The sequence below is a fragment of the Melozone crissalis genome, unplaced genomic scaffold (genome assembly GCF_028551555.1).
Source record: "Melozone crissalis strain CALT ecotype California unplaced genomic scaffold, PUWL_Pcris_2 ptg000006l_1, whole genome shotgun sequence".
NCBI classification, from domain to species: Eukaryota; Metazoa; Chordata; class Aves; order Passeriformes; family Passerellidae; genus Melozone; species Melozone crissalis.
The window spans coordinates 11,691,705-11,715,956 of record NW_026535784.1 but is presented as its reverse complement, the minus strand read 5'-3'; the positions used below and the strand labels follow the sequence as shown (position 1 = coordinate 11,715,956).

Here is a 24,252-nt window from a genome sequence, read left to right as displayed (position 1 = left end):
ATGAAGTGACCCAGATTATTTCAGCACAGGACTTGTCTAAACCAAGGTGTAAAATCTTCTTTAAGGAGTATATTGTGAAAGGTGAGTGACTGCATTCAGAATTCCTCTGCTGACAGTTGCTTGTCTTTTCTTTTAAAGATAAAACAATCAAATTGTGGAAAATTACTGAAAGAGATAAGAGACCGGAGGGGTACAACTTAAAAGATGAAGAAGGAAAGCTTAAAGATCTTTCTACAGTAACATCACTGCAGGTAAGATTTTGTCCATGTCCAAAATTCAGTTGTTTCTGTATGAAAAAGGCAGTGCTAAGTCAGTAAAAGATTTAAATATGTACCCAATGCTAAGTATTTATATGGTAATTCTAACTGAAGCTTTAGCTGACTGCTCACTGTATTGAATCTACCACATATTTGCAAGTCACAAATCCTTTAAGATATATTGACCAAAATAAGTATTTTTGAGAGTTCATGTTGGTTTTATTTTTCCTGATAAAATTCTCTTATTGTGACTTAATGTGCTTTCATAAAAGGTTCTTTAACCTCTTGTGCTGGAAGCATTTTATTTGTAGTTAATTTTGAACAGTTAATTTGCCACATTCAGAGCAACTGAGTTAAAGACAGTACACCAAATTTCAGTTTTATCTTTTTTCTGTTTTATCAAATAATTATTTTAAGAGTGGGATTTGCAGTAGTCTGTGCTCTGGTAAACCTGAGATTCTGCATTGCTGAAAAGATGCAATAATGAAACTCATATAAGCATATGTGATCATAGAATTATTCAGTTTGGAAAAGACTGTTGAGATCAAGTCCAGCCATGAACCCAGCACTGCCATACTCAATAAACCATGTCCCCAGGTGTCACTTCTACACATCTTGCAAATACCTCCAGGTGTGCTGACTCAACCACTTCCCTGGGCAGCCCCTTCCAGTGCTTGACAAAAATTTCAGTGAACAAATCTTTCCTAATATCCAATTATAATACAATAATCAATATAATCCAATTATAATAGAATAACCTTCCCAGTGCAACTTAAAGCCATTTCCTTTTCTCCTGTCACTTGTTTCTCGGAGAGGAGACCCATTATCCACATGTTAATGTAGATTTTTGCTCTCAGACTTTTTTGGCTGAATTCACTCCAGATGTTTTGTCAAAGGAAGTGGCTAAAGGTTAGAACTGGAAGTCTGTGTTGTATAAACACTAGAATGTCTTCATTGTTGGAAACAAAACAACCCAACAAGTCTGTTGGGAAAAAAAGCTTCCAAAATGTAAAATATGATTACATTAATGGAATATTTATCTATTCTATATGATTAGGCAAACAAAACTATTCCGGATTGCTTATAGTATGAGAATTCCCTGAGAACTCAGCATCCTCTTGAGGGGAAGAGGAGGGACAGGCCCTGATCTCTTCTCTGGGGTGACAGTGACAGGCCCCCAGGGAATTGCCTGAAGTTGTGTCAGGGGAGGTTTAGGTTGGATATTAGAAAAAGATTCTTCACCCAGAGGGTGGTTGGGCACTGGAACAGCTCCCCAGGGAAGGGATCACAGCACCAAGCCTGGCAGAGTTTAAGAAACATTTGGACAATGCTCTCAGGCACATGGTGTGGTTCTTGGGGATGGTGCTGTTCAGGGAGCTGAACTCTGTGATCCATGTGAGTCCATTCCAACTTGACATATTCTGTGATTCTGTAATTCAAAGGTTGAGTTTTGTTCTGTTCCTTTAGTAGAAAGTGAAACTCAAATGTTTCAATCTCAAACTCTGTGTTCCTCTTTTAGATTACCTTGTGGGTTGATGTATGATTGTTTCTGATGCATGTTCAACAACATGGAGTAGTCCCAGTCATGGACCACAGCTTTACAGTGATTAATGCTTTATTGATAAGGAATAAATTGAGTGTCCACTTGTTGAGGCATGACTTTGAAGTGACACATAGAGAAGGGCACATTGACAAGTGATGATCTATGATATTGGCTTTTCAGGGGCACATGTGTATGTACAGTATGTCATGTTGGCTTTGTTTTGCAAGCCTTTATTTATTATGTTTCTCTGAGATTACAGCCTTTTCACCATGAGAGTTTTTGGAAAGAGAAACATCAAGTAGCAAAACAAATAGAATTAAGTGATTCACAACTAAGGGCAAACCCTTTAGCAAAAGGAAAATATAAGTGCTTCACTGCCTGCCAGAGCCTCTGCAGATGTGGGACAGTAGCTCATACAGTGGGACAGAGCTGTTCTGTGGCAGCTGACAACCCCTCCCTTCCCACAGGTCAGATTTTCCATCACTCTGCCTCTGGTCTCTCTCTTCTTCCTTGGCAGGGAAGACCTTGCCCAGCAGTTGATCCATGGGGAAGTTCAGCTGTGTACACTGTCAAGAAGTTTTATAATATCACAGTCATTGAATGCTTTCTTTCTATTGGAATTCTCATCATCCCAGCAAAACAGTATTTCAAGTCTTACTCTCTTTCTGATTTGTGTTTTGTGTTTTTTTGGCAGGTGCCTGTATTGAAACCCATGGATTTGATGGTAGAAGTCACTCCCAGGAGAATCTTTGCTAATGGTCACACCTATCATGTCAACTCAATATCTGTCAACAGTGACTGTGAGACGTACATGTCAGCGGATGATCTCAGGATTAACCTCTGGCATTTAGCCATCACAGACAGGAGCTTCAGTATCCTTCATTCTGATTCCTTGCTCAGTGTTCATGTTATTAGTGGGCTTAAGAGGACTATTTAAAAATATTTTTTCTGCGGGTTTTAAAATATACCTTTACTTACCAGAATCTCTGCAGTACTTGTAACAGCAAATGCTGAGATATTGTAAGAGACAGCCAAGAGATTGAAAAAATCAGGGAATTTTATATAAAAAGTAATGGTGTTGTTCAAAGACATTTAAATAAGAAACAGATGCCAGCTGAATGGTAACTATCCACCTGACTATAATACTCTGTACTGTCATATCCTGAAGACATTTGATGCTGAGATACTGCACCTTGCTTTGCTGCAAGGTCAGTCCTTATCCTGTCCCTGCCCCCCATTCTCCATCATCCTGCTTCCCAGAGCCCTAATGCCCAAGATGCACAGTTTGGGGGTGAGGCTCAGCTGCTTTGTGTGAGTTCTGTCTGTGATTAATGCAGGCATTGATGTTTTGAGTGCTGGTGTTATCCTGAAAGCTCTGTTGTGGAGTCATTCTGGCCATCTGTGAGGCTGCCCCTTGCACTAAAACTGGGTGGCTTGGAGGGGGAGCAAAAGAGAATGTAGCCAAGAAAAGTGATTCTCTGTGTTTTGCAGAACATAAATAGACTGGTAAGAAGAGAAATAGGTTATGGGGCCAGGTCAGAATGTTGTATTCCTTTGGTGATTTCTTTTTGAGTGTATCAAAAAGGAGCTAGAAGAGTATGTCTCTGTGGGTTTATATGAGGGACTATTAGATGTCAAAGTGAAGTTGTCCTGTTGGGTGGATTTCCTCAGAGGAGGCAGCAATGTGATGGGGTGTTCTCCCTGTCTGTGGTGATTGTATTTCTTCCTTTGTGGGCCAGGTCATCTTTGAAATTTTACCCATACTTTGCTAATGTCACAGGAAACAATGATCTTCAAATCAAACAACATTTGATGTCCTTAAAGAATTACTTTTGCAGGGTCAAGTGACAGGTGCCCTTACCCTGGGGATTGCATATCTGAATATCTCCTCCATTTGTTTCCAGACTCATACTGTTATTCTGTCCTTCACCTGTCTAGATTAAGCAAGCTTAATTGGTTCTCTCTTTAATATGACTGTATATTTAGGAACAATTTATATGTGGTACTTCAAAACCCAGCTATGTCTGCCTTGATATCCAAGCAACTGTACTTCCATTCTTCAGTAAGACAGATCATAATGATTTAATTTTATTTGCCAGCACAGCTATTTGGAATAGCAGTGTGGCTCTGACAGTGCCCTCCTCCCAGCAGCTTCACCCTCCAGACTTCTCTCTGTCCTGGACACTTTTCCATGTGACTCTGCTCTGTGTCCTCCTCTTCCAAGGCAGAGCAGTGGTCAGACCAAGCACAGTAACCCCTGTATGCCTTTGTGTGACCACCAGATCACATTCCAGAGTGCTTATGCAAGATAAGGCTTTGCCTTTGGCAAGTCCTTTTGTTGTATTAAAGCTATTTAATAATCTATGGATTGCCAAGACAAATGTTCCTGAAAAGTTTTGAAAACCAAGTAAATAGTTGTTATTATAGTTCATGAGGACAACATGAATTTTTAGTGTCATTAGTGCCACACTAAGAAAGAAATAGCAGTAAATGAATAGCTGTGTGGACTTTGTTTCAAGCATTAGCCCACTCCTGTGGTTGAGTACTTAGTGATAAAATGTCTTTGAAGGTTTCTGATTGATTCATTGATTTAGGTCTTAAAGCATGATAAAGTTTATAATGACACACTCATTTTCTGAGTATGTTCTAAGAATGACCATGAGAGGGAAGTTAAGAGTGTGTTTTAGAGTTTTAGGATAGGACAATTTTCCTGTGTCTGAGACAGTGGCTTTGGGATATTTGGATTTCTGTCTTGGATTGGGATATAAATATTGCTAGTTCTTTTCCACTTAATGAAAACCTGTGAGGACTGTGATGAGAGAGTTCAAGCAGTGGCAGGAGATAACACAAAGTAATGGGATAATCAATTCTAGGGGCAAAATGTTCCTGCTAAGGTGCCCATGGTGGCAGCAGGTTGGCTTTTATGGCTGGATACCTGTATGAATTCAGGAGAGTAGGTTGAGTTACAGAGCCTGCACCCACTGCTGTTGGGTTTGACTGAGTTTTGACTGGTTTTGACTGAGTACAGACAGTATAAGCTGCACCTGTCTGTACTCAGTTGTCAAAACCAGGTCATCAGGCAGATTACTTTTACCTAATTCTTTGATAAACAGAATTTTTGACATGGGTATTCCAAGAAAAGATGAGATAGTTACAGAATATTGCTCATATTGGAGAATTAACTGGGAGGCCATGATAACTGAAAGAATGGGATAAGTTAAATGTACATCAGTCTCCTAACAGGGACCTTTTTGTCCATACAGAACCCTGCATATCTTGTAAAATTGCAGGGATGTGTTTTTCCCTGGATAACATCTGTCCCTGAAACTGAATTTCTGTCCTACAGAAAAACAACTTATATAAAAATCTCCTGGAAGTAGATGAATTTCTGGTAAAATCAGTGGGTGTGCCAGTTACAAGACTAGACATATTAAGGTGGAAAAATTCTGCCAAACAAACAGTTTAAATTATAAATGAATGTTGCTGGGCTTGGTGCCTTCTGTAACACATTTACAGGGATAGGCAGGAGGAGGCTGAGGCTGCTTTAAAAATGCTTCTTTCACATCTTTTTACTGAATGCAAATGGGAAATGAAGCATCTTGCTGTTTTACATTCAAGGCTTGATTCCTTGAAATGCATGTTTGAAACAATAAATAGAAAACATTTTGGTTTGAAGTGGATTTTGTTAATAAGGGATCTGGCAGGGATGAGTATTTGTCTTTCAATTTTCCCTCAGAGGCAGCCCTGCTACATATAATGACCTCCAATCTGTTTACCCAAGAGGCTGGTTGTGACAATGACACAAACAAGAAATACAGTGGGAGAGTTTCTGGACATTCACTTCATGTCTGAACATCTTTACAAGCTGCATGGGAAATGCTGGAGAAAGACAGAATCAGCAACAGTGTGTTTAGGTATTTTACATTTTAAATACTTTGCCCTGTGGAATTTAATTTGAGAACAGCTTGGTTATAACCATCGTTTTAACAGTTTTACAAATCACTGATGATTTTTCATTTCTTTGAAAATACAGAGCAATGGAGATCTTAAAGTAATTATCTTTCTGTAGTCTCTGGGAAAATATTTTAAATCAGCTTTGCAGAATTTGACCAGAATATTTACCTTAGGTAAAGCCTTAGACAGATAAAATACAACTGGTGCTTTTCTGGTTTGCTTTTGTATTAGTGTAAGCACTAACTGGGGTGAAAAGCAGACAAAGTGAGTTTATGCTGTGCCTATGTAAATTTAATGAGGAGTATGCAAGACTTCTGTACATTGCTGCCCACTTGCAAATTGCAAACAGATCTGCTCAGTATTGTTTGGGCAGGAGGAGGCAAGGGAGAGGAGGAGGTGAGAGAAAAGGAAGGGAGAAGGTCAGCCTGGTAAATAATTGCACATACTAGGATTTTCTTCACTAAAAGGTTTCGTCTATTTCGTTGTGTTATGGAGAGTGAGTCAGTGACCTTAATTGTGGGTGATATTCTGCACTGGCAAAGGAGTAAGGTAAGGGTTGCTGTATTTGTTAATGTTTGGTCTGAAATGGTTTAGCAGTGTTGCCCATAGCTTAAGTCTTTAGATAATCATCTTGGGTGAAATGAATGAGAAAAAAGGACTGCCAGGAGCATACTGATAAGGCTTACTTGCCATTAGCAGCAATCTTTGGACTATCTAGCTGCACTAAATATTCTTTATGAGAATGTATTTGGATTGCTCACAGAACTATGTAGCTCATAGCACTTGAACTCCCTTCATTTCCTGGTAGCACTATTTCACTCTAGAGGCTGTCATGGCATTGCTATGGAAACAACATTGCTGTTTCCAGCATGTGCTCATCTTGAGACTCATCTTGACTAAAATACTCATTTCTCAGTCAGATCAATATAGTCCAGGGTTATCCTGTTTTAATAAAAAATTCCTTCTTCTGTGTCCCAAAAGGGTTAAGCTAATTAGCAAAACACCATAGGGCCTTCTTGCAGTCTAATGTATTCTGGTATTTGAGGCATATCTTGGATAGTTAGTTTGTTAGGCACCATATCTTGGGAAAATGAATTTACTTAAGAAGTAAACAACAGGAAAAAAATAGAAAAACCCAAAAGAACATAGTACATTGATGGAGACCAAGTTTGTGGCAGCCCACTGTTCATTTGAATGTAGTGCATGTACAGGGCAAATACAGAGCTCTGGGAGCAGCCTATCCTGGGAGAAATAGCCAGCCCTACAAAATCCCTGTCCCTGACTCAGTGCTAAGTATGTGAAAGCTAAACTGAAGCAGATCTGCAGTATTGTCTTGTATTTTTTGGAGGAAGTTTACACTCTTGAGTGAGATAGGGCTGTTTGTGTAAAAATGCCTGAGTGAGGATGACTGTGCACAAGCTCTGTGCAAAGGATGCACTTTCTGTGCTCTCAGAAGTGTGTCTGCACTGTGTGAGAAACTGCTGCCACCCCCACCCATTGCACTGTTTGGGAGATGGCAGACCTTATCCTCTTTGGAGAGCTCTGTCTGAGCCATGTTAGCACTTCCTATTCTGTCAAGAAGAGTGTGTCAGTCTCTGTCAGGTATTTAAAAAGTGAATATTATACCATGGAGTCAAATTCCAGCTGAGTTGGTAGCTTCTCCTCAAAATTGTGTTCTTCTTTTGTTATTTACTTCCTAGAGTCCCTCCCTCTCCCACATGCACTGTGTGTCTCTCTCTCTCTGGTAAAGGAGAATGAAGATGCCTGCAAAGCTAAAATCAGGTCTGTAAGTTAGAGGATTGCAGAGGTACCATGTACACTGATCTCATGGTTTTGAGAGCTCTCTGATTCTAACTCTTGAGAAAGGATTGCTTTGCCTTTCTCATTAAAACACTCCTATGTGAACAACTGAGGGGAGGAAAAAAGCTTTTTCAATTAACTGATTAGATTCTGGGTTGATGGGATTCCCTTGCTAGACTCCACTTTTTCAGAACAGAATACTGTGTAGTAAAAGAGTTTTCTACTAAGAGTTGGCAGTGGCAAACCCAAAGATTTTCATATGTGACTTGTAGTCCTTAAGCCTTGTAGACCCTTGTCTTTCCCAAGGATTTTCCATTTATGTTACTCTTATCTGAAGCAATGGAAAAGTTTTTCATGAGAAAAATTACTGTAGTAGAGGGAAATTGATTGTGACCCACTTAGCGACAATTCACAGTCTATTTCAGCTTGTTTTGAAGTGATCTGATTCTCAAAGCTCCGCAAAATGGCAGGTTCCATTGACTTTGCCTTTTAATTTTCTGGGTTTGAGATCTTTTCAGCTTATGAAAAATAAATTATTTTGAAATTGGCTATGAAACTACAGATACCATATCACTTGGTAACTTGAGGATCATTTACACTGGTGTAGTTCAGTAATAACTTTTGTTAAGATGTAATTAATAGATTAGCAGCAGGCGCTGTGGTTCTTATATAGGTTTTATTCCTAATGCTTGTTATTTCTGTGTCAGCAAAGGTATGTATGAAGAGCACTAGGTCATAGATCATATACTGAGGCTTAGGATAGGCACAAACTCCAACATAAAGCTCCATAAAGTGCTGCTGATGGGACCACAACAAAGTGCTGTATAGATATGTATTAAGGGTACTTATAGGAATTCTTGAAATAATGAAAAATAGCCCCTTATTTTTGGAAAGATTCTTTTAATTAAGTAAGCAGAAAGCATAAGCAATTCAGATCATCTCCAGAACTGGACACAGCACTCCAGGTGGAGTCTGACCAGAGTGGAGTAGAGGGGCAGGATCCCCTCCCTTGGCCTGCTGCCCACACTGCTTTGGGTGCAGCCAGGGCACAGTTGGTGTCTGGGCTGTGAGTGCATCCAGCCTCTCATCCAGCAGCATCCTCAAGTCCTTCTCTCAGGGCTGCTCTTGATCCCTTCATCCCCCAGCCTGAGTTGGTACCAGGGCTTGCCCTGACCCAGGTGCAGCACCTTGTCCTTGGTACTGTTGAACCTCATGAGATTCTCTTGGCCCCACTTCTTGAGCTTGTCCAGGTCCCTCTGGGGAAGTCCTTGGTGTGTGTTTTTGGCTGAGTGTTAGGAAAAATGCAGTAGGGATTCTTTTATTAAAATCAGACAAGAAATGTTTTTAGTGTCAGTCTAGGGGTGAAATTAGTAAATAAGTGATGGTGATAGGTAAATAGTATTTGTAAATGTAAGTTGTCATCTTCTGTGAACTGCAGAGAATCCCAACAGTAAATGGAGCCTTCCATGAACTCTCAAAAGACTAATTTGTAAGAAAAATTCTGTGTGTCCCCAGTGCAAAGTACCAAGAGAGAACTGCATTTCTAGGATCACTTAAACAACTTTGCCTAGTAGGCACTAACGTAGATGCAGCTTCTGAAAAAGGCACTGAATTATCTTCTGCTTCTGTTGAGGTAAAGCTACATCCAGTTCAGATACAAAATTATTTCTGATGTGGTCATCATTATTTAGAATATCTTAATTGAGTACAGCTTTTAAGCTTTTCAGAGTAAGAAAAATGGCATGTTTATATGTGAGCTCATGCAAATTGCAGTCTTTATCACTAGCTGTGTAATTCAAATACTAGCTAATAATTACAGCAGTAAGGCTGTGTGAATGGGCACTATAATCTGCACCTTGCAGATTATTTGTTTTCAAAAGTCCAGAGAAGTCTCAGCATCTTTTCAGAAATCTCTTAAGGATCTCTAAGTTCATATTTAGGGAGCTCTGAAAACCATGACTAAATCTGCAGAAGTGGTCTTTCAATAAGTTTTGTTTTGCTTCTTGCCAGAGGACACTTTGTGATCCCTGTCAGAAACAATTGCTTTTAACTATTCTGATTACCTTAAATTGACTCCTATCTTAGGAATTTGCCTGTCAGCCAGTCAGAGGGAATTTGATGACAGAGCATGACTGATAGCCACAGGAGCAATATCAGAGCTAGTTAAGCAGGATCTTAGCACTGAATCCCTGAGCGAGATCCTCCTGGCCATGCAGCTGAAATGTGCATTGCAGTGAGAGCAAACAGTGCATGGCCTGAGTGTGTGATACCAGTGCCATCAGGGCAGGGGATGGCATTATGGAAATATTCCCTAGCTAGCCATCCTCCAGAATAAATAAATTGGAGTAGTTGAACCTGGCTGTGAAAAACCAATTACAGCTGAGGCCTTTGCATTCTGGGAAATGACCAGTCTGTTCCTTTTTCCACAGTTGCTTTTAAGGAAGTTAATTTAAGGTGATTTGAGCATAGCTATACCCTTGTGATAATTACTGCACTGTAGATTTATTGTCTAATAGAAATATGAATTTGTTAATCAGAATACATCATTTTCTTAGTTATCACTTGTGTCCATACGCAACTTGAGGTATGTGATTACATTATTCTTTTAAAGGATTTTTTATCTAGCCCTCTGTCTTCTCTAATGCAGTTGTCCCCAAATACACACCCGTACCTGTGATTTCATTTCTGCAGAGGTAAGGAAAAACATAGCCTGAGGCATTAGAATAATCTTGGTTTTTGAAAATGTATAGTGAATTGTAAAAAGGAAAAAGAGAATTGACTGGAGTTGTAGCAAATGATAGAGAATAGTGTGAAATTCTAAACCCATAAAGAACATTTCAGAATTCCTTAATAGTGCATTAAAGAACACAGCTGAGATTTCACTGAATTCATGTGTTTATAGAGCAATCTCGGCAATGTGACTCTAGGAGATACTTAAAATTTTACAATAGGTGCCAAGATATCTTCTCACAGATCTCCACAGAGCCAAGTGATTTCCTATGTAATAGCGATGGTAGCAAACAAGTTACTATTTTGTATCAGGAATGGTCTCTAAAATATCATTATCTCAACCTTTCTCAGGTTTATTGGTATGGAAGAGAGAAACAGCATATAATAGAGCTGAAATGAATGTTAGCATCAACTACAGGATTTCCTTTTTCAGCAAAGAAATTTCAGGTGTTATCCAGAATCTGAGATCCTTAGCAGAGAGGGTATTGGGAACTATGTCAAAGAATATTAAATTACAGATAAAGGGTCACTTCATGGAACTGATCCTCATCTAAGCGGCACTCCTATTTTAGTGTAATGTGACTGCAGTCAATGATGTTATTCTTGTAGAAATGGGTAACAGGATTCAGTCCAGGATTTATTGTCCTAACTAATTTTATTTCTTCAGCTGATGAGTTTTAATCAGTGTGTTGTCATTGTAGAAGCTTTTAAATTGCATGCTTCTGTTTCCCTCTGGATTAATTTCTCATTGAAGCTTTTTGAAAATGAGCCATTCTCTGTTGTCACAGGTGCAGTCGGTGTATCCAACTTGAAAAACGTGTATTATGAATTTATTGAAAGTTAGACAAAAAACCCCATTTACACCGTTCTAGGTACAATTATATGAAAAGATAATGTATAAATAATTTAATCAGCTCTGCCAGAGGGGAGAGTTCTCTTAAATGAGTCTAATTATTCTAATTCCCATGTGAGTTTGGACTTGAAATTAACCTTGCAAAGCTCAGTCCTTCTCAGAGTATTAACATAAAAAAAGAAGAAACTATAACTTGTTTTGCTCATTAGCTAAAAAAAATCTTTAGCTTGAAGAGTACTCATACAAAAATGTCACAAAAATGCTCATGGGGTCATCTCAGGTATTGTGTCAAGCCTGAAGTCTGTACCTGTGTGAGCTGCCAGAACATGAGACACTGGAAGCTTCTCTCACTCTTAAAAGAGCTGGGACACTCTCATTAGTGCACACATTACTTCATTTTGTGTTGTAATAATACACATTGGTAAGGACTGCATGTGGAATTGCAGTGGTTTGCACCTTTGGAATAGAAATGCTCTGTAAATAAAGGCCATATAAACTTTCACAAAGGTACAGCACCAGTCTTAAGAGTAAGTTGTTTTTGGCTGTTGGCATACTGCATGCTGATGGGCATTTTTGAAAATCCTTTCAAGCGAATTGAGCTACCAGATAATAAGTCCTGCCACCAGATTTTATTCAGGTATCTTTTGCAATGCAGTATAGGTGATTTGAATGTAAATTTTATTAGTGTTTTTAAAGTAGCTATTTTTTCAGAAGTATCTGGCTATTTTTGAAGATAGTTTTATTTCACTACTTCCATAAGAAGCATGCAGAGAAGGGGAGAGATTTATGCTCTGAAGGACACTTGTAGCCAGCTAAAGTTTGCAAAAATGTATAATTTGTGATTCAAATTGAAAAATCAGAAAAAATATGGAATTTCTGCAGCCTAGTGTGGTACAAATACTACTGTATTGGGGTTAATTGAAATCTATATAAAAGATTAAGTTGCATATTGTGAAAGAAAAGTCACCACCCAAATGTTCTAAAGAGTCTATACCCTCCAGCTGGAATTTCTGTGCGTGCTTTTATTTGAGACAGATCTTCCTCAGTTGCATGGGATTTTAGCAATTACCAAGAAGAAATTTCTTGATAGGCATTGTGTGTTAGCATATAGGTTATTCACTTAAAAAAAAAAGAAATAAAAAAAGAAGAAGAAAAGAAAGACATTTCATCTCTTATTTCCTAGTTATGTGGGAAAAAATCCCTGGATATTTTTAAGATGGAATTTGGAGAATTTTATATGTCATATTTCTCTGTACTACCAGGGACTCTATTCAGTAAACTAAGTAGATCCCTCACAGTTTTCTGTTAATGTGTTCCAGGAAAGGTTTGTGAACAATGAGATTATACTGCTTTTGTTTATAAATTATCCTTGCCTTATTAGTTTTGAATCACTCTTTTCTTGGAACCTTTGCCAGCGTGTAGTACACGATGCCACTTAACCACACCACATAGAACAACACTGCCTAAGAGGAGCTCAGCTCAGGGACTCCATAGTGCTCTTCTGTTAATAATTTATTTGTACCTGAGGCCCTTCTGGTATTTGTGTTCCAAGTGTAACATCAAGCGTGCCACAGTAGTTTCAGACAAATCCTAATCAATTAATATGCAAATATATGAACTAAATATGACTTTATAATCTTTCAGTGACTGTCTGCAGGTGTGTATTTATGAAGGCAGGTCTTCCTCTGCTGATTCATCCACTCAAATTTTCTTTCAGCTGTGTATACACAGATAATGATGTCTTTGCTCTTGAAAATTTCAATCTGCATATGGTTTTTGCTAAAGCAGGCATGTGACTGTGTTTACAGTTGAAAATGTGGGTGCTCTTTTCAAGAAAAAAGCAAAAAAATCCATTCCTAAATAAATTAAAGTTTCCCATTATCTACTTCTAAATTCATTATTCTCTGAGTAAATCACTGGTTGCAATGTGTAGGAACCGGCCTATCTATGATAAAGTTTGGATGTGACCTGCACCATTTTAAATGGTCTCTTTCCTAGCAGTGCTACTCTACAATTCTCTGCTTGCAACACTTGGTCAAATGTTGCAGCTACTCCATAGGCAGTTTCTCTTATATAGTAGAGTAGTTTTCCTGCAACTTGCATACTGCAAAGTCTGATGTTTACTGAATTTATGGCAGTAAAAGCAATTTCCTAAAATTTTACTAAGTACACATAAAAGATGTTGATTCTTTTTTCAAGTAATATTTGTGTAATGGAGATTCAGGGTTTTCTTGCTGCTGTCTCTTTTTATCCTACCAAGATAATAGGAGTGCAAAGTAATTCTGATGTTGCAAAGATTGGAGTGAGGTCTCCCAAATTCAGAATGAGTCTTTAGACCAGCATGCATTCTGGGAGAAAGTTGCAAAAGACAGATGTAATGATGAGAATAATAATAACCTCTCAAAACCAATGAATCAAGAAGAGAACTGAGGGAATACTGCCATGACTGGACAGCTGCAGGTAGGGAGGAGAGAGCCACTAGATCAGAATCCAGTCTTGCTGGCTCTTAACCTTTGCCAAGCCTTTGCCACTTCCTGCCTCAGTTTAATTTTCTGTAAAACATTAGCACTAATACTGACTCTACTTTGCTTTAAACCTAATGAATGGAAGATGTTTCTAATACTACTTTGAATTTCTTGCTATGTATCTCCAGTTCCAAATGAAACTTGAGACAGGAATTCCACAAGTTTCAGCTTTGGCTCAGAAGTTGGATATTTAGGTTACATTCTTGAACAACTGTTGTCCCATCATTCTGAGGCTCTCTGGTTTCTGTCAGCTGCCAGATAAATCAGTAACATCTTGGTTCCTAAACACATAGAAAGGGTCTGAGTGTTCACCTTTGTGATCCTCATGTGTTGTGTTATGGTGTTAGAAGGCAGAAAGAGAGAGCAAAACTCTCTAGAGTTAGAAGGCAGAAATAGGGAGCAAAACAGGCATGACTGTAGCTGAGCATTGCATACTAGACTGTGAGGAGACGTGGGCCGTCCTGTATTGACAGTGGTGTGCTGAGGGTAAATGTGAGGCCTTTGCCCAGGAAGCATCATTCCAGCATGCAGACCTCTTGTTACCCACACTGGATAAAAGTGCACTGCCAATAATACAGGAGGATGCACCAAATAGATCATCCTGTCTGTGGATGAACTGAATCTCAACCTCTTGTTTAGCTAACACAGCCAAATTCTCTTTTGTGGGTAGTTCTAGCTGAATGGGTGGAAAGTTTATTGCTACTGCAGCCTTTTGCTATGACCATGACTTTCCTTCTTCTGCTAACAGCTCTTTCTCAACTAGCTTAGCCTGTAATCCTTGACTTAAGAAACCTCAGAACTCCACAGAACTGTGTTAACATTACTTAATCTCTTCTTTGTATGCTCTTTGTACGTGTTCTTTGTGTTGTGAGCAGTCCCTATACTTTGTGTTTGCACAGCACCTGACATAATTGGCTATGGTTTGGCCTTCCACATAGAGCTAACAAGCCCCATAGTGGTTTTTACTCTTTCTGTATCTCATAATCCTAATATGAGGAAAACTACAGAAGCCTTTCTACTATTGTAATGGCACTGTCAGAAAGCCTTTGATAAAGACATTTTATTTCCAGACAAAATCAAGTCATTTAAATTGGTATTTTCAGCAAGTCACCACCAGTGTTAGACTGTTGCCAAAGTTCCCAACTGCAGTATGATGTCTGAAGAATCACTGTTATAAATACCATAGAGTTAAAAATAGAATTAGGCAGACATTGCACAACTTAGTATGGATTGATATCTTACATTAACATGTATTAGGTTCAAGGCAGCTGGGAGGAGCACACACTTATGCAGTTCATGCTTTTGTGGTCCAGAACAGTCAAATGATACAGAAAATGTAATTGCAATTCTCTGGGCTTCTAATAAAACCCATATAGTACATGCTTTTAGTGGAGCACTGGGCAAATGCTGTGCAATGAAAAACATTGGCACTGTGGCTGTTAGGAATACTTGGAATATAAATACTCTCTTTGCCTAAGGTAAAACACTGGAATCTGAAGAAAGGTCACATCTATTAACCTATTGACAGTTCATTTCCGACCCCTTGACTCCTGGACAACAGGCCTGAAATACAGAGCTGGAGAAGCTGGACCCTATCCAGTGCTGTCCATACTGCCAAGTGATGCCTGTTGTAGAATTGTCATTCAACAGTGAAAAAACATACAGTGTATCTGTAAGAAATGGGAAGAAAGGAGTGAGTTGATGGTTATTTAAAAGTTAGGGCTTGCTTCTTTTGTTGATAATAAGATTGATGTAGTCACATCATGATGTTGTCAAGCACACTGAGGCCTAACATACCCAGCCTGGAAGAAAGGTGGAGCCGTTTGGAATTTTTTTTCCCAACTGGCACATGGTGTAGGAATGTTATAACCATCATGTAGGAAGTGTAAAACTGGTAGAGCTTGATTTGTAGGCATCACAGTTCCCTCCTTGTAATGAAAATAGTGTGCACTAAATGACTTGCAGGGGAAACCACTCAGAGAAATGCTTATATTAAAAGTGTAGAGCCTCAGCAGGACCACAGTAATCAATTACTCTAAACTCAAGCCCTGGCAGCTTCCATGAATTGCTATTGATTTCAACTGCTAGTCAGTGAATCTTTCTCGGGCTAGGCAGAAATGTAGGTGTGAGATGCAGACAAAATTAGTAACCTGAACAAACCTCTGTGGAAAACACAGGGAACTGCCAGGTTTGGTAAGATATGCTATGCTGAAGGTTATTTTTTGAAAGTGCTTAAATTTGCAAAAACCTAAGTCCCACGCAGGGATAAAAATGAAGTGTCATATCAGCATATATTGAAATAAGAAAGATGAGAATTTTGTTTTTCTTGTGAAGTTATTATGGAAAATTTTGTCTGGCTTTCTAAAGAAAGCCTCTCCTCCTCCATTGCAGTTGAATAAAGGGGGAAGGGGGGCAGGTAATTTTTTTTTTCTCAAGCCTTCTTCTGACCATTGAAACAATTTCTTTCCTGCAGTTAACACACAAGTCCTTTAAAAATTATTCCAAAATAGTGGTAGAAGATTTAATCCTTTATATGCCATAGCTTGTGAGCTACAAATTTGTTCTCTACAAAATTCAGTTTCTTGTAGAATTCCTTGATGGTTTGAAGAAGATGAAGCAGCTATTTCTTTATGCATACTGTTCACTTCAAAGGGAATTTAATCTGTTTTGAGGAGGCTGCTATGTTTCCACTATCATACAAGAAAACTTATTCTGGGACCTTTTTTGCTCAGCAGGAACTCTGTGTATTTTCCATATTCTTATTATACATGTTTTGGCATGAGCATAAAGCAGGCATACTCATTTATATTCTAGCTGATCAAGAGTAGAAGTCTGATTAATATGAAATTTGGATCAAGGTGAGGGTCAACTTTGTAACCTGCAATAAAAGAAACTTTCTGGAGTGACTTCTCCCAGAGGGGAATATTTCTGTATGATCAGTGGCCCAGAGGCAATGGAACAAATTTCCTTCCTTCTGTTATCCTCATTTTGCTATCAGCTGCACAGCAGCAGCACACAATGCTGGATTAGAACTAAACATACCACAAACTGAATCGTGTACTCAGATCACATTCCTCACACTGCATATCATTGCAGGTTGTTAATCATGCCTTTCCTTATGCTCTTTCCTTTTTCCTCTCTTAGAGTTTTTCTTCTCTCCCCCTCCCCCTTCCCTCAGATCTTTCCCTAAAGCCTCCTTGCAGCCAGGCCCTGCCCTGCTCACTCTCCTTTGTTATACTTCTGTTCTTGAATATTTTGGGGAAGGCAACTCAGACAAAGGTAAGGCTACATAAATTGCCTTAGAGTAGCTTTGTTGCCTTTCCCAAAATTGCCATTCTTGGTCTTGTAGTTCTACTAATTCAACTGTGAGAACATCATCTCTCACCATTGTAGTTGCTGAGTGTACTCAATGTTTTGTTTCCATTTATTTATTTTATTTCCATTTATTTTTATTTCCCTTTATACCACCTTTATTTCCATTTTTCTGTGGACAGCATCTATGAAGTCTGCTGGCATCTTCATAGCTTTATCCTGTTCTATGGAGCCAAGCAGTGGAGGACATGGTATATAAGATAGCAAATAGTTAAGGGGAAAGGACCTGTTCTCTTGCAAGCAAGAAGATATTTTCCATTCCTTGTTTGAATGTTAATGAATTAAAAGACTGCCAGTGCATTCTAGCCCATCACTGGTAAGGTGCAAGTTCAGCCTTCCCTTAGTGCAAGTATCTGCCATGGATCAAAATGTCTTGTTCTTGTCAAGCAAGTGTGGGAGTCAAAGCAATATGAACATGTTTTTCATTTTCTTAGGGGAAATTTCTACCCTGCTAAGGCACAGAAACACTGACTTTTTTAGGACGACAGAATTCTATCTAAGTACTATCTAAGTACTCTGCCAGTGGTGAACTGAACTCTCTGTTCTTTCTGTCTTAGATGCCTTTGGTCCTAGGTGTTTTTTGCATTCTCTGAAAATGAAAGAGATCACATGTGGTACAGCCAGAGTCAGATGTGATTGGTATTTCAGAGGTGAGTGCAGTGGGGGAGAAGGACAGAGCCCCACTCAAGACAGCCCTCCACAAGATCTGATTGCAGGGGAAGGCAGCAGTGTAGGAGACAACTACAGGTTTGTGCTATTACCATTGTTTTCTCTTTAGCAGTGGAATTTTCATTTAATCAGTTTCTGCCAGATTCCCTCTGTTTCATGCTTTTCAAGTTCACCAAAGGCCCTGTTTCTGAAGCACACTGTCTGGTCCAGTTGTTGGTTTTGTTTTTTTTTTGTTTGTTTTTTTTTTTTTTTTTTATTATTATTATTTTTTCCTGCCATGCAATGCTGTGCTTAAAAGGAAGACAAGACACACAAAAGGAAGATAGAAACTAGAAATGAGAAATGTCTCATGGGAGATGCTTGCCCTTACCATTTCATGCTAGTTTAAATACAGTTCCCACACATCACATGTCAAGCTGTACTTGATTGTTTTCAAATAGATGGCAAAAATCATGAGAGGAGGAAAATGTTCTTTTGTGTAACATATTCTTCTTTTGATATATTGGGTTCTGTAGCTGTCAAAACAAAGGCTGTTTTTCCATCTATTATTACAAATGCATTTGGGGTAAATCTCATCTGTAACTCTCTAGTCCCTTGGTTGTTTACTTCAATATATTGTTACTGTTTTAATTTTTCTAAATGTAGTGGAATGTTGAATTTTCATTTTTGCTGTGGTCCTCAGTAGGCAAATGAGATTCTTTCTCAGCGAAGATTTAGATGATGTCTGGAAATGCAGTATGTTTTAAGTATTTTTTGCTTTTCTGGCAGAAGGATGGAATATTTAATTTCATTATTCGTTATAGGTTTATTCATTTTACACAATGAAAGGAAATTCATCAATAGTGTCTTCAGCATCCAGAAAAATGATACTTACCATGACTGTTTCATATACTCCATTTATATTTTATATCTTTCTCATCACTCAGCAATTATTTATCTCTCTGTTGAAAGGTAGAATTCTTCTATTGAGTAACCATAATTTCTCTGAACTCCACAAAGCAATTCAATCCCTGAAAGCAACTGCTTTTACTTAAAGGTGTTTCTTGAGACAAATTCACCAAATACACATAACTGAATAAAGGTTATTTTTTTTTTGTTGATTTTCAGGATTATTTAGTGATGCTTTATAAAAGAGCTAAATCAATGGTTCTAAATCTTAACATTCATTACACTTTTATTAATCATGATGGATTCTTGGAGATGGATGCAAATGTGATAGTACAAGTAAGTAGGAATGCAGTTAAAATGCAGCATTAATTCATTCCCAGTTGTTATTAAATGTCACAAGATATTAATAGTTTTGCTGATATTTTCCTTTCTAAACCACATGGGGGAAAAAAGAAGAAAAAAACCAAAACCACAACAGTGTGATATATGCGCAGTCATCAAGATAATTATCTCTGAATCTTTTGTACTATTTCACTGTAATGAAATTCCAGACCTATATTTTTGGGAAAGATCAAAGTATGATGTGTTAAGGTTGTGATGGACTGTATCCCATTCCCACAGAAATCAATCAAAGGTCTTTGATTGGTCTTCCATTTGGGAAGTGGTCACAGTGGGAACAGAAAGAGGCTTAGTACCATGATACATGATTTCTCTCACCATCAATAAAACAGATTTTCTCATTTATCTTATCCTCTGAGATGTTTAAATTTTGAACATCAGCTGATTCAAATTTTATGTTCAGGGAATGCAGGCACTGAGATGATTTGTGTTTAGGGCTCTGCCCTGGGACTCAGTTAGATCTGGGTTTGTTCTGTCATGCATTTCCCAAGTGATCTTATGCAAATCCTTTATTGCTTCTCGCACAAACTCATCAGTAAACCAGGGTAATGTTACTCTTCCTGTTCGAAGGATTTGTTAACATTTGGATGGCTTATCTGCAGCAGACTGCTGAGGGCCATGTGAAAATGCACAATCTTATTTAAATGTACTGCTTTACATATATATATATATATCCATCTTTCATTTTGTTTGTGTATCTATTGCTGTCTTCCAGCCCCCTAATGATACTTTTACTTTATTTTCTCTGTAAGCAATCTTTCACAGACTGGTCTTTTCCTCCAAACATGAGCTCAGTGTAAGTCCTGGGCTTTAAGGCAGGTAATGTGTACAAGTGGATATGTAAGTGTTGGAGAGGCACCACGTGAGTTACACCTCATGTGGATAATTTTTGGTGATCCAGCTGACAAATTTCTGCTTGGGAAACTAGATATTTGATATATTTTTGTTCCAGATGATGTTCACTTAAATGATTCAGGTGTACAATTCTCAGTCACAGAAATTTGTCCTGATTTTGGTAGTGGACGTCATTTACATAAAAAACACAAGAATGCCATTTCAGATACTACTTTGTAAATATTCAAATAGCTTACCTAATACTGCACATGTTTTTTCTAAAGGAAATTTTATTAGTATATATTCACCCAAAATTATTTGCATAAATACTTCTGTGTTTGCCACACATACCTTTGCAAAAAAAAATAAGGCACCTTTTTTTTTTGGAGGGAGATCTTTTACCTTAATCTGCCTGTATTTTTAGCTTAAGTTGCATAATCATAAAAGCCAGTGAGCCTGACTGGAGTGAGCAGATCTGATCTGTGCATTGTTCCCTCTCAATCAGCATTATCTGGGGTAGAGCAGTGGTTTCAGTAACAAGTACAGGAGATATAGCTACCTGTTCTCTATTAGCTTCAATGAAGAATTGAAGTGAGATTTCTATGTCCTTGCAACACTGTTTCTTTGATGTCTTTGCACAGCATGGGTAAATGGTGACCTGCTAATGGCATCTGCAGTAAGCAGACTTTGAGTTTTACATTGCTCTTTGTGTTTGTATTAAGTAGGTCAGATATGGAAACTGAAAACTTTACTGCTACCAAAAAATTGAGTATATCTTTAAAAGCATTATGTGTGTATACATTTGCATGCTTCCTTCGAGTAAGAGTCATGGTTTACCTGCATTTTTCTTGATGAAACTACCATTCAGACATTGTAGATATAAAGCCAGCCAATATGGAGGACCTGACAGAAGTGATTACAGCCTCTGAGTTCCATCCCCATCACTGCAACCTCTTTGTCTACAGCAGCAGCAAAGGATCCCTGAGACTCTGCGACATGAGGGCATCAGCCCTCTGTGACAAACATTCCAAGCGTAAGTCCTGGCTCCACTGAGCCCCAGATGTCATTAAAGTCTAACATTAAAGTCTTATTCACACACAGCACGTAGATGGGTGCATACCCCAGCGTATTAGTTTCTCACTTGCAGGCAAAAGAAAAAGAAAATAGCATAAAGAAGAACTTTTTTCACCTGTGTAAATATTAGCTATGAACTTGGTAACAGTTGTGTCTGTGACTGGTTGCCCTTACAGTTCTTATTGCAGGGATCAGTGAAGAACCCAGAACTCTAATAAAATAAAGAGAATTCCTAACAAATGAAGGAGGATGAGGGAGTATTTAAGTAGATGATCATGCTGGTTTGAATACACAAGTACTCTTCTCAGTGCTAGAGCAAGTAAATTTTGATTGTCAGACTGCCTTCAAATTTTGAATCCATTTTCTGAATTAGGAAATCTCAGTATCCTTCCTAAAAATGTAGTCTCACATTCCCTATATGTATTTTTTCAATATTACATCTGAAAAACTCAGAGGAAATGCAATAAGTAAACAGGATGTGGTGGGGAAGGGAGGAAGGAGGGGAAGAAAAAAAATTGTGTTGGTACAGAAATTGTCATCCATCCTACATGATATTATGTAGCCTAGGTGAACCACCAAATCATGATAGTTCATATCTGAAATGTACATAAGCAAAAGGAAGTAAAATTTTAAAATATGTGACTATCTTTGTACTCAAAGTAAAACTTGAAGAAGAATGCATGTTTATATTGTCTTATTACCAGCTCTTTGGGGTCTAAAGATGACAGACTGTGGTTCTTCCCACCAGTAATCTGGCAAGCCCGGGCACTTTGCCCTTTGCAAACCACCTGTTTGTTCCTAATCTCCTGAGGCTGACAATGCCCAGACAAAGGAATCATGTGGTGGTTGGTGAGAGGCTGAAAACCTCATGAATGAGCTGGGGTGGCTCTGCTTTAGCCACCTTCAGGACAAGGGCTCTTCCAGGACACCTCCATCTCACAGAACTGAGTCATCAGCCTCTTTTACCATGCTGAAACATTGGAAAGAAATTCAAGAGAAATTCTTTTAGTACCAGAGCACATAAGAGGTTTTATGCCATTCAGTGCCTACTTGAACCTGAGATAGCAGATCTTATTAGTAGGGGCAAGAGGGGAGGAAAAAGTATGCAAAGATTTAAATGAGACATAAGTGGTGCACAGATTTCACACATATGCTGTTTTAAAACTGAAGTGAATTTAGTAAAAAGCGTATGACTAGGCCTTTTGAGTGCAAGGAGAAATGCACATGCTCAGAACCTCTTAGGTTGTGATGTCCAATTATAAAAAAATAACCTTCAAGGACAATTTCACAAGCAGAGAAGTGCTTTACCTTTGTTAGCTGTATCTCTTGTACTTGTAGGGGGAATTCAATACCATGAAGTGAAATGTAAGCATGACACAGTCTGACACAATGCTGTGAGTTATCCTGTCCCCCTTAATTGTTTTGTTCTGTAATACTTCCATTTCTTCCTGCTAATAAGGCCTCCATGGCCCTGTAACTCAATGCCAAATGCCAATCAGAACTTATTACAGCCACAATACAGCAACACTGGATGAAAGAAGGCATTTTATGCCAGAAGGGAGTGCAAGGTCTAATGGTCATTGATTAAACCCCATTTTCCAGATCTATGAGTTAGAAAATAGCCATTTAATGTAGCATTGCTGCACTGAAGTCGAGTCAAGCTCATTGAGAATCTGAGTGGGTACAGTACAAAATTGATACAGCAATGGTAGAACTTCCAAAGTGTTAAAAGGAGGAGGCCCATGCACTGCTGATTGGAGTGGTTTCAGTATAGCTCTCAGAGACAAGCAAAGTGAATTATATACGGCCCATAGCAGCCTAAAAGGATATGTCCAAAAACAGCCTGCAAAATCAAGTTATTTGCATGATTGTCTCTCTGGTACCTTGACTGTGCATCTTATTCTTCTTTACAGTTGCTAAATTTACAGCTGGTGCATATGCATGATCAGTACCCTGCTCTCCTAGCTTGTCTTTCAGTCCTTCCCCATAAATTACTTCATTTTTCAAACAAAACACCACAACTGGAGTCTCAGTAAACCTTCACAATGTGCCATACATCCCTGCTTTCTCAGCACAGTCTAGTAGTGTGCTATATTTCAGATGCTGTTCCAAGATTGTAATGGATGTACACATTCTTAGGGATAAAAGATGCAGTGTAACGCTTAACAAAAACACCTGGATAATGAGCATATGTTGTGAACTTTTTCATTTACCTCTTTTCCCCTTTATTTATTCAAATCTCTGTAGCTCTCACAAAGTCCGCTGCAGCTCTTGGGGGGGAGCCCTTCCATTTGTACAGGTTTAGAGAGTGCCATGAATAATTACTGTGCCATACTGTAAAAATAAATTACATATTAATGTCTGTGTTGTAAGTCAACCATCACAGGATGTTAATAAATTATAATGTCTTGAAGATTTCTGGTTTTCTGAGCTTAGTGGCAGAATCTCTCTTTTCAGCATTAGTGACAGCAGCACTGCAAGGTTTCCCTTATAAATCCTCATGGCTTTGACATGGACAAGATGAGACTACTTCCATATGTACTCATCCTTGCTGCCTATGCTGAGATTTAATAGCAAACTGCCAATTTGTGTGATGAGTTGTAATGGGAGGATATCTGTCCCTTAAAAAAATTATCTCAGACCACCAAATCTGTTTATAAGGCAGTGAAAAAATACCAGGTCAGTAGCTGAATTTTAAATGGTCATTGAGATTCAGATAAGGTGTGATAAAATGTGTTGTGTCTCTAATAGACTACCTGAAACTCCTTCTTATAACAGCTCTGTAACAGATTGTGCAGTGCTGAGTGAGGATCACAAGAAAATCTTACATAGTTATTGCAAATGTGTATCAGGGAAAGACCACTCTGTAAGCCCAGAGCAGGTACATACATAATGCTGTTCCCTGTTATTCTCAGACTTTGCAAGTAGTGGGAGAGGATGCCACCAAAAATGCTCTGGAGAGGACGTGCCTAAGAGATGAATGTCCCTGCTCGTTTAGAGTATTAGAGGAGCGGGACTGAGGAAGGTGTTCTCGCAGCCCACAGTGTTATAGGTAAGGATTAAAATTATGAAAGTCAGACTCAAGAAGCAGCAAATAGGGAATTAATTTAAATAATATGGAACCTTTCACCTAAATAGTGTACTTGCCAAAGCATCCAAAGATTGCCTTTGAGATGTCATCAGGCAACATGCATGGCAGTGCAGTGTAGAAAAATGGCAGTATATGGAAATATGTGTCAGCAGCAAAAGTACTGTTGTTAGAGCAGTCAGCTGGGAACATTGAAGAAATAAAATAATTAACCCCCACCTCAAATTCCATAAATTTTTATGCAAGGGGTTTAGGTGTCAAGGAAG

General features: G+C 38.5%; 1 protein-coding gene across 7 annotated transcripts in view; it reads left to right on the top strand.

Moving 5' to 3' along the window:
• The window catches only part of PPP2R2C (protein phosphatase 2 regulatory subunit Bgamma), a 131,461-nt gene that overhangs the window by 82,897 nt on the left and 24,312 nt on the right, over positions 1-24,252 (top strand). For all 7 annotated transcript variants that reach the window (XM_054292782.1, XM_054292805.1, XM_054292796.1 and 4 more), the window contains 3 exons: positions 139-251; positions 2,495-2,672; positions 20,693-20,857. In XM_054292782.1, coding sequence (XP_054148757.1) covers positions 139-251; positions 2,495-2,672; positions 20,693-20,857 — 456 coding nt within the window. The remainder of the gene's footprint in view (positions 1-138; positions 252-2,494; positions 2,673-20,692; positions 20,858-24,252) is intronic.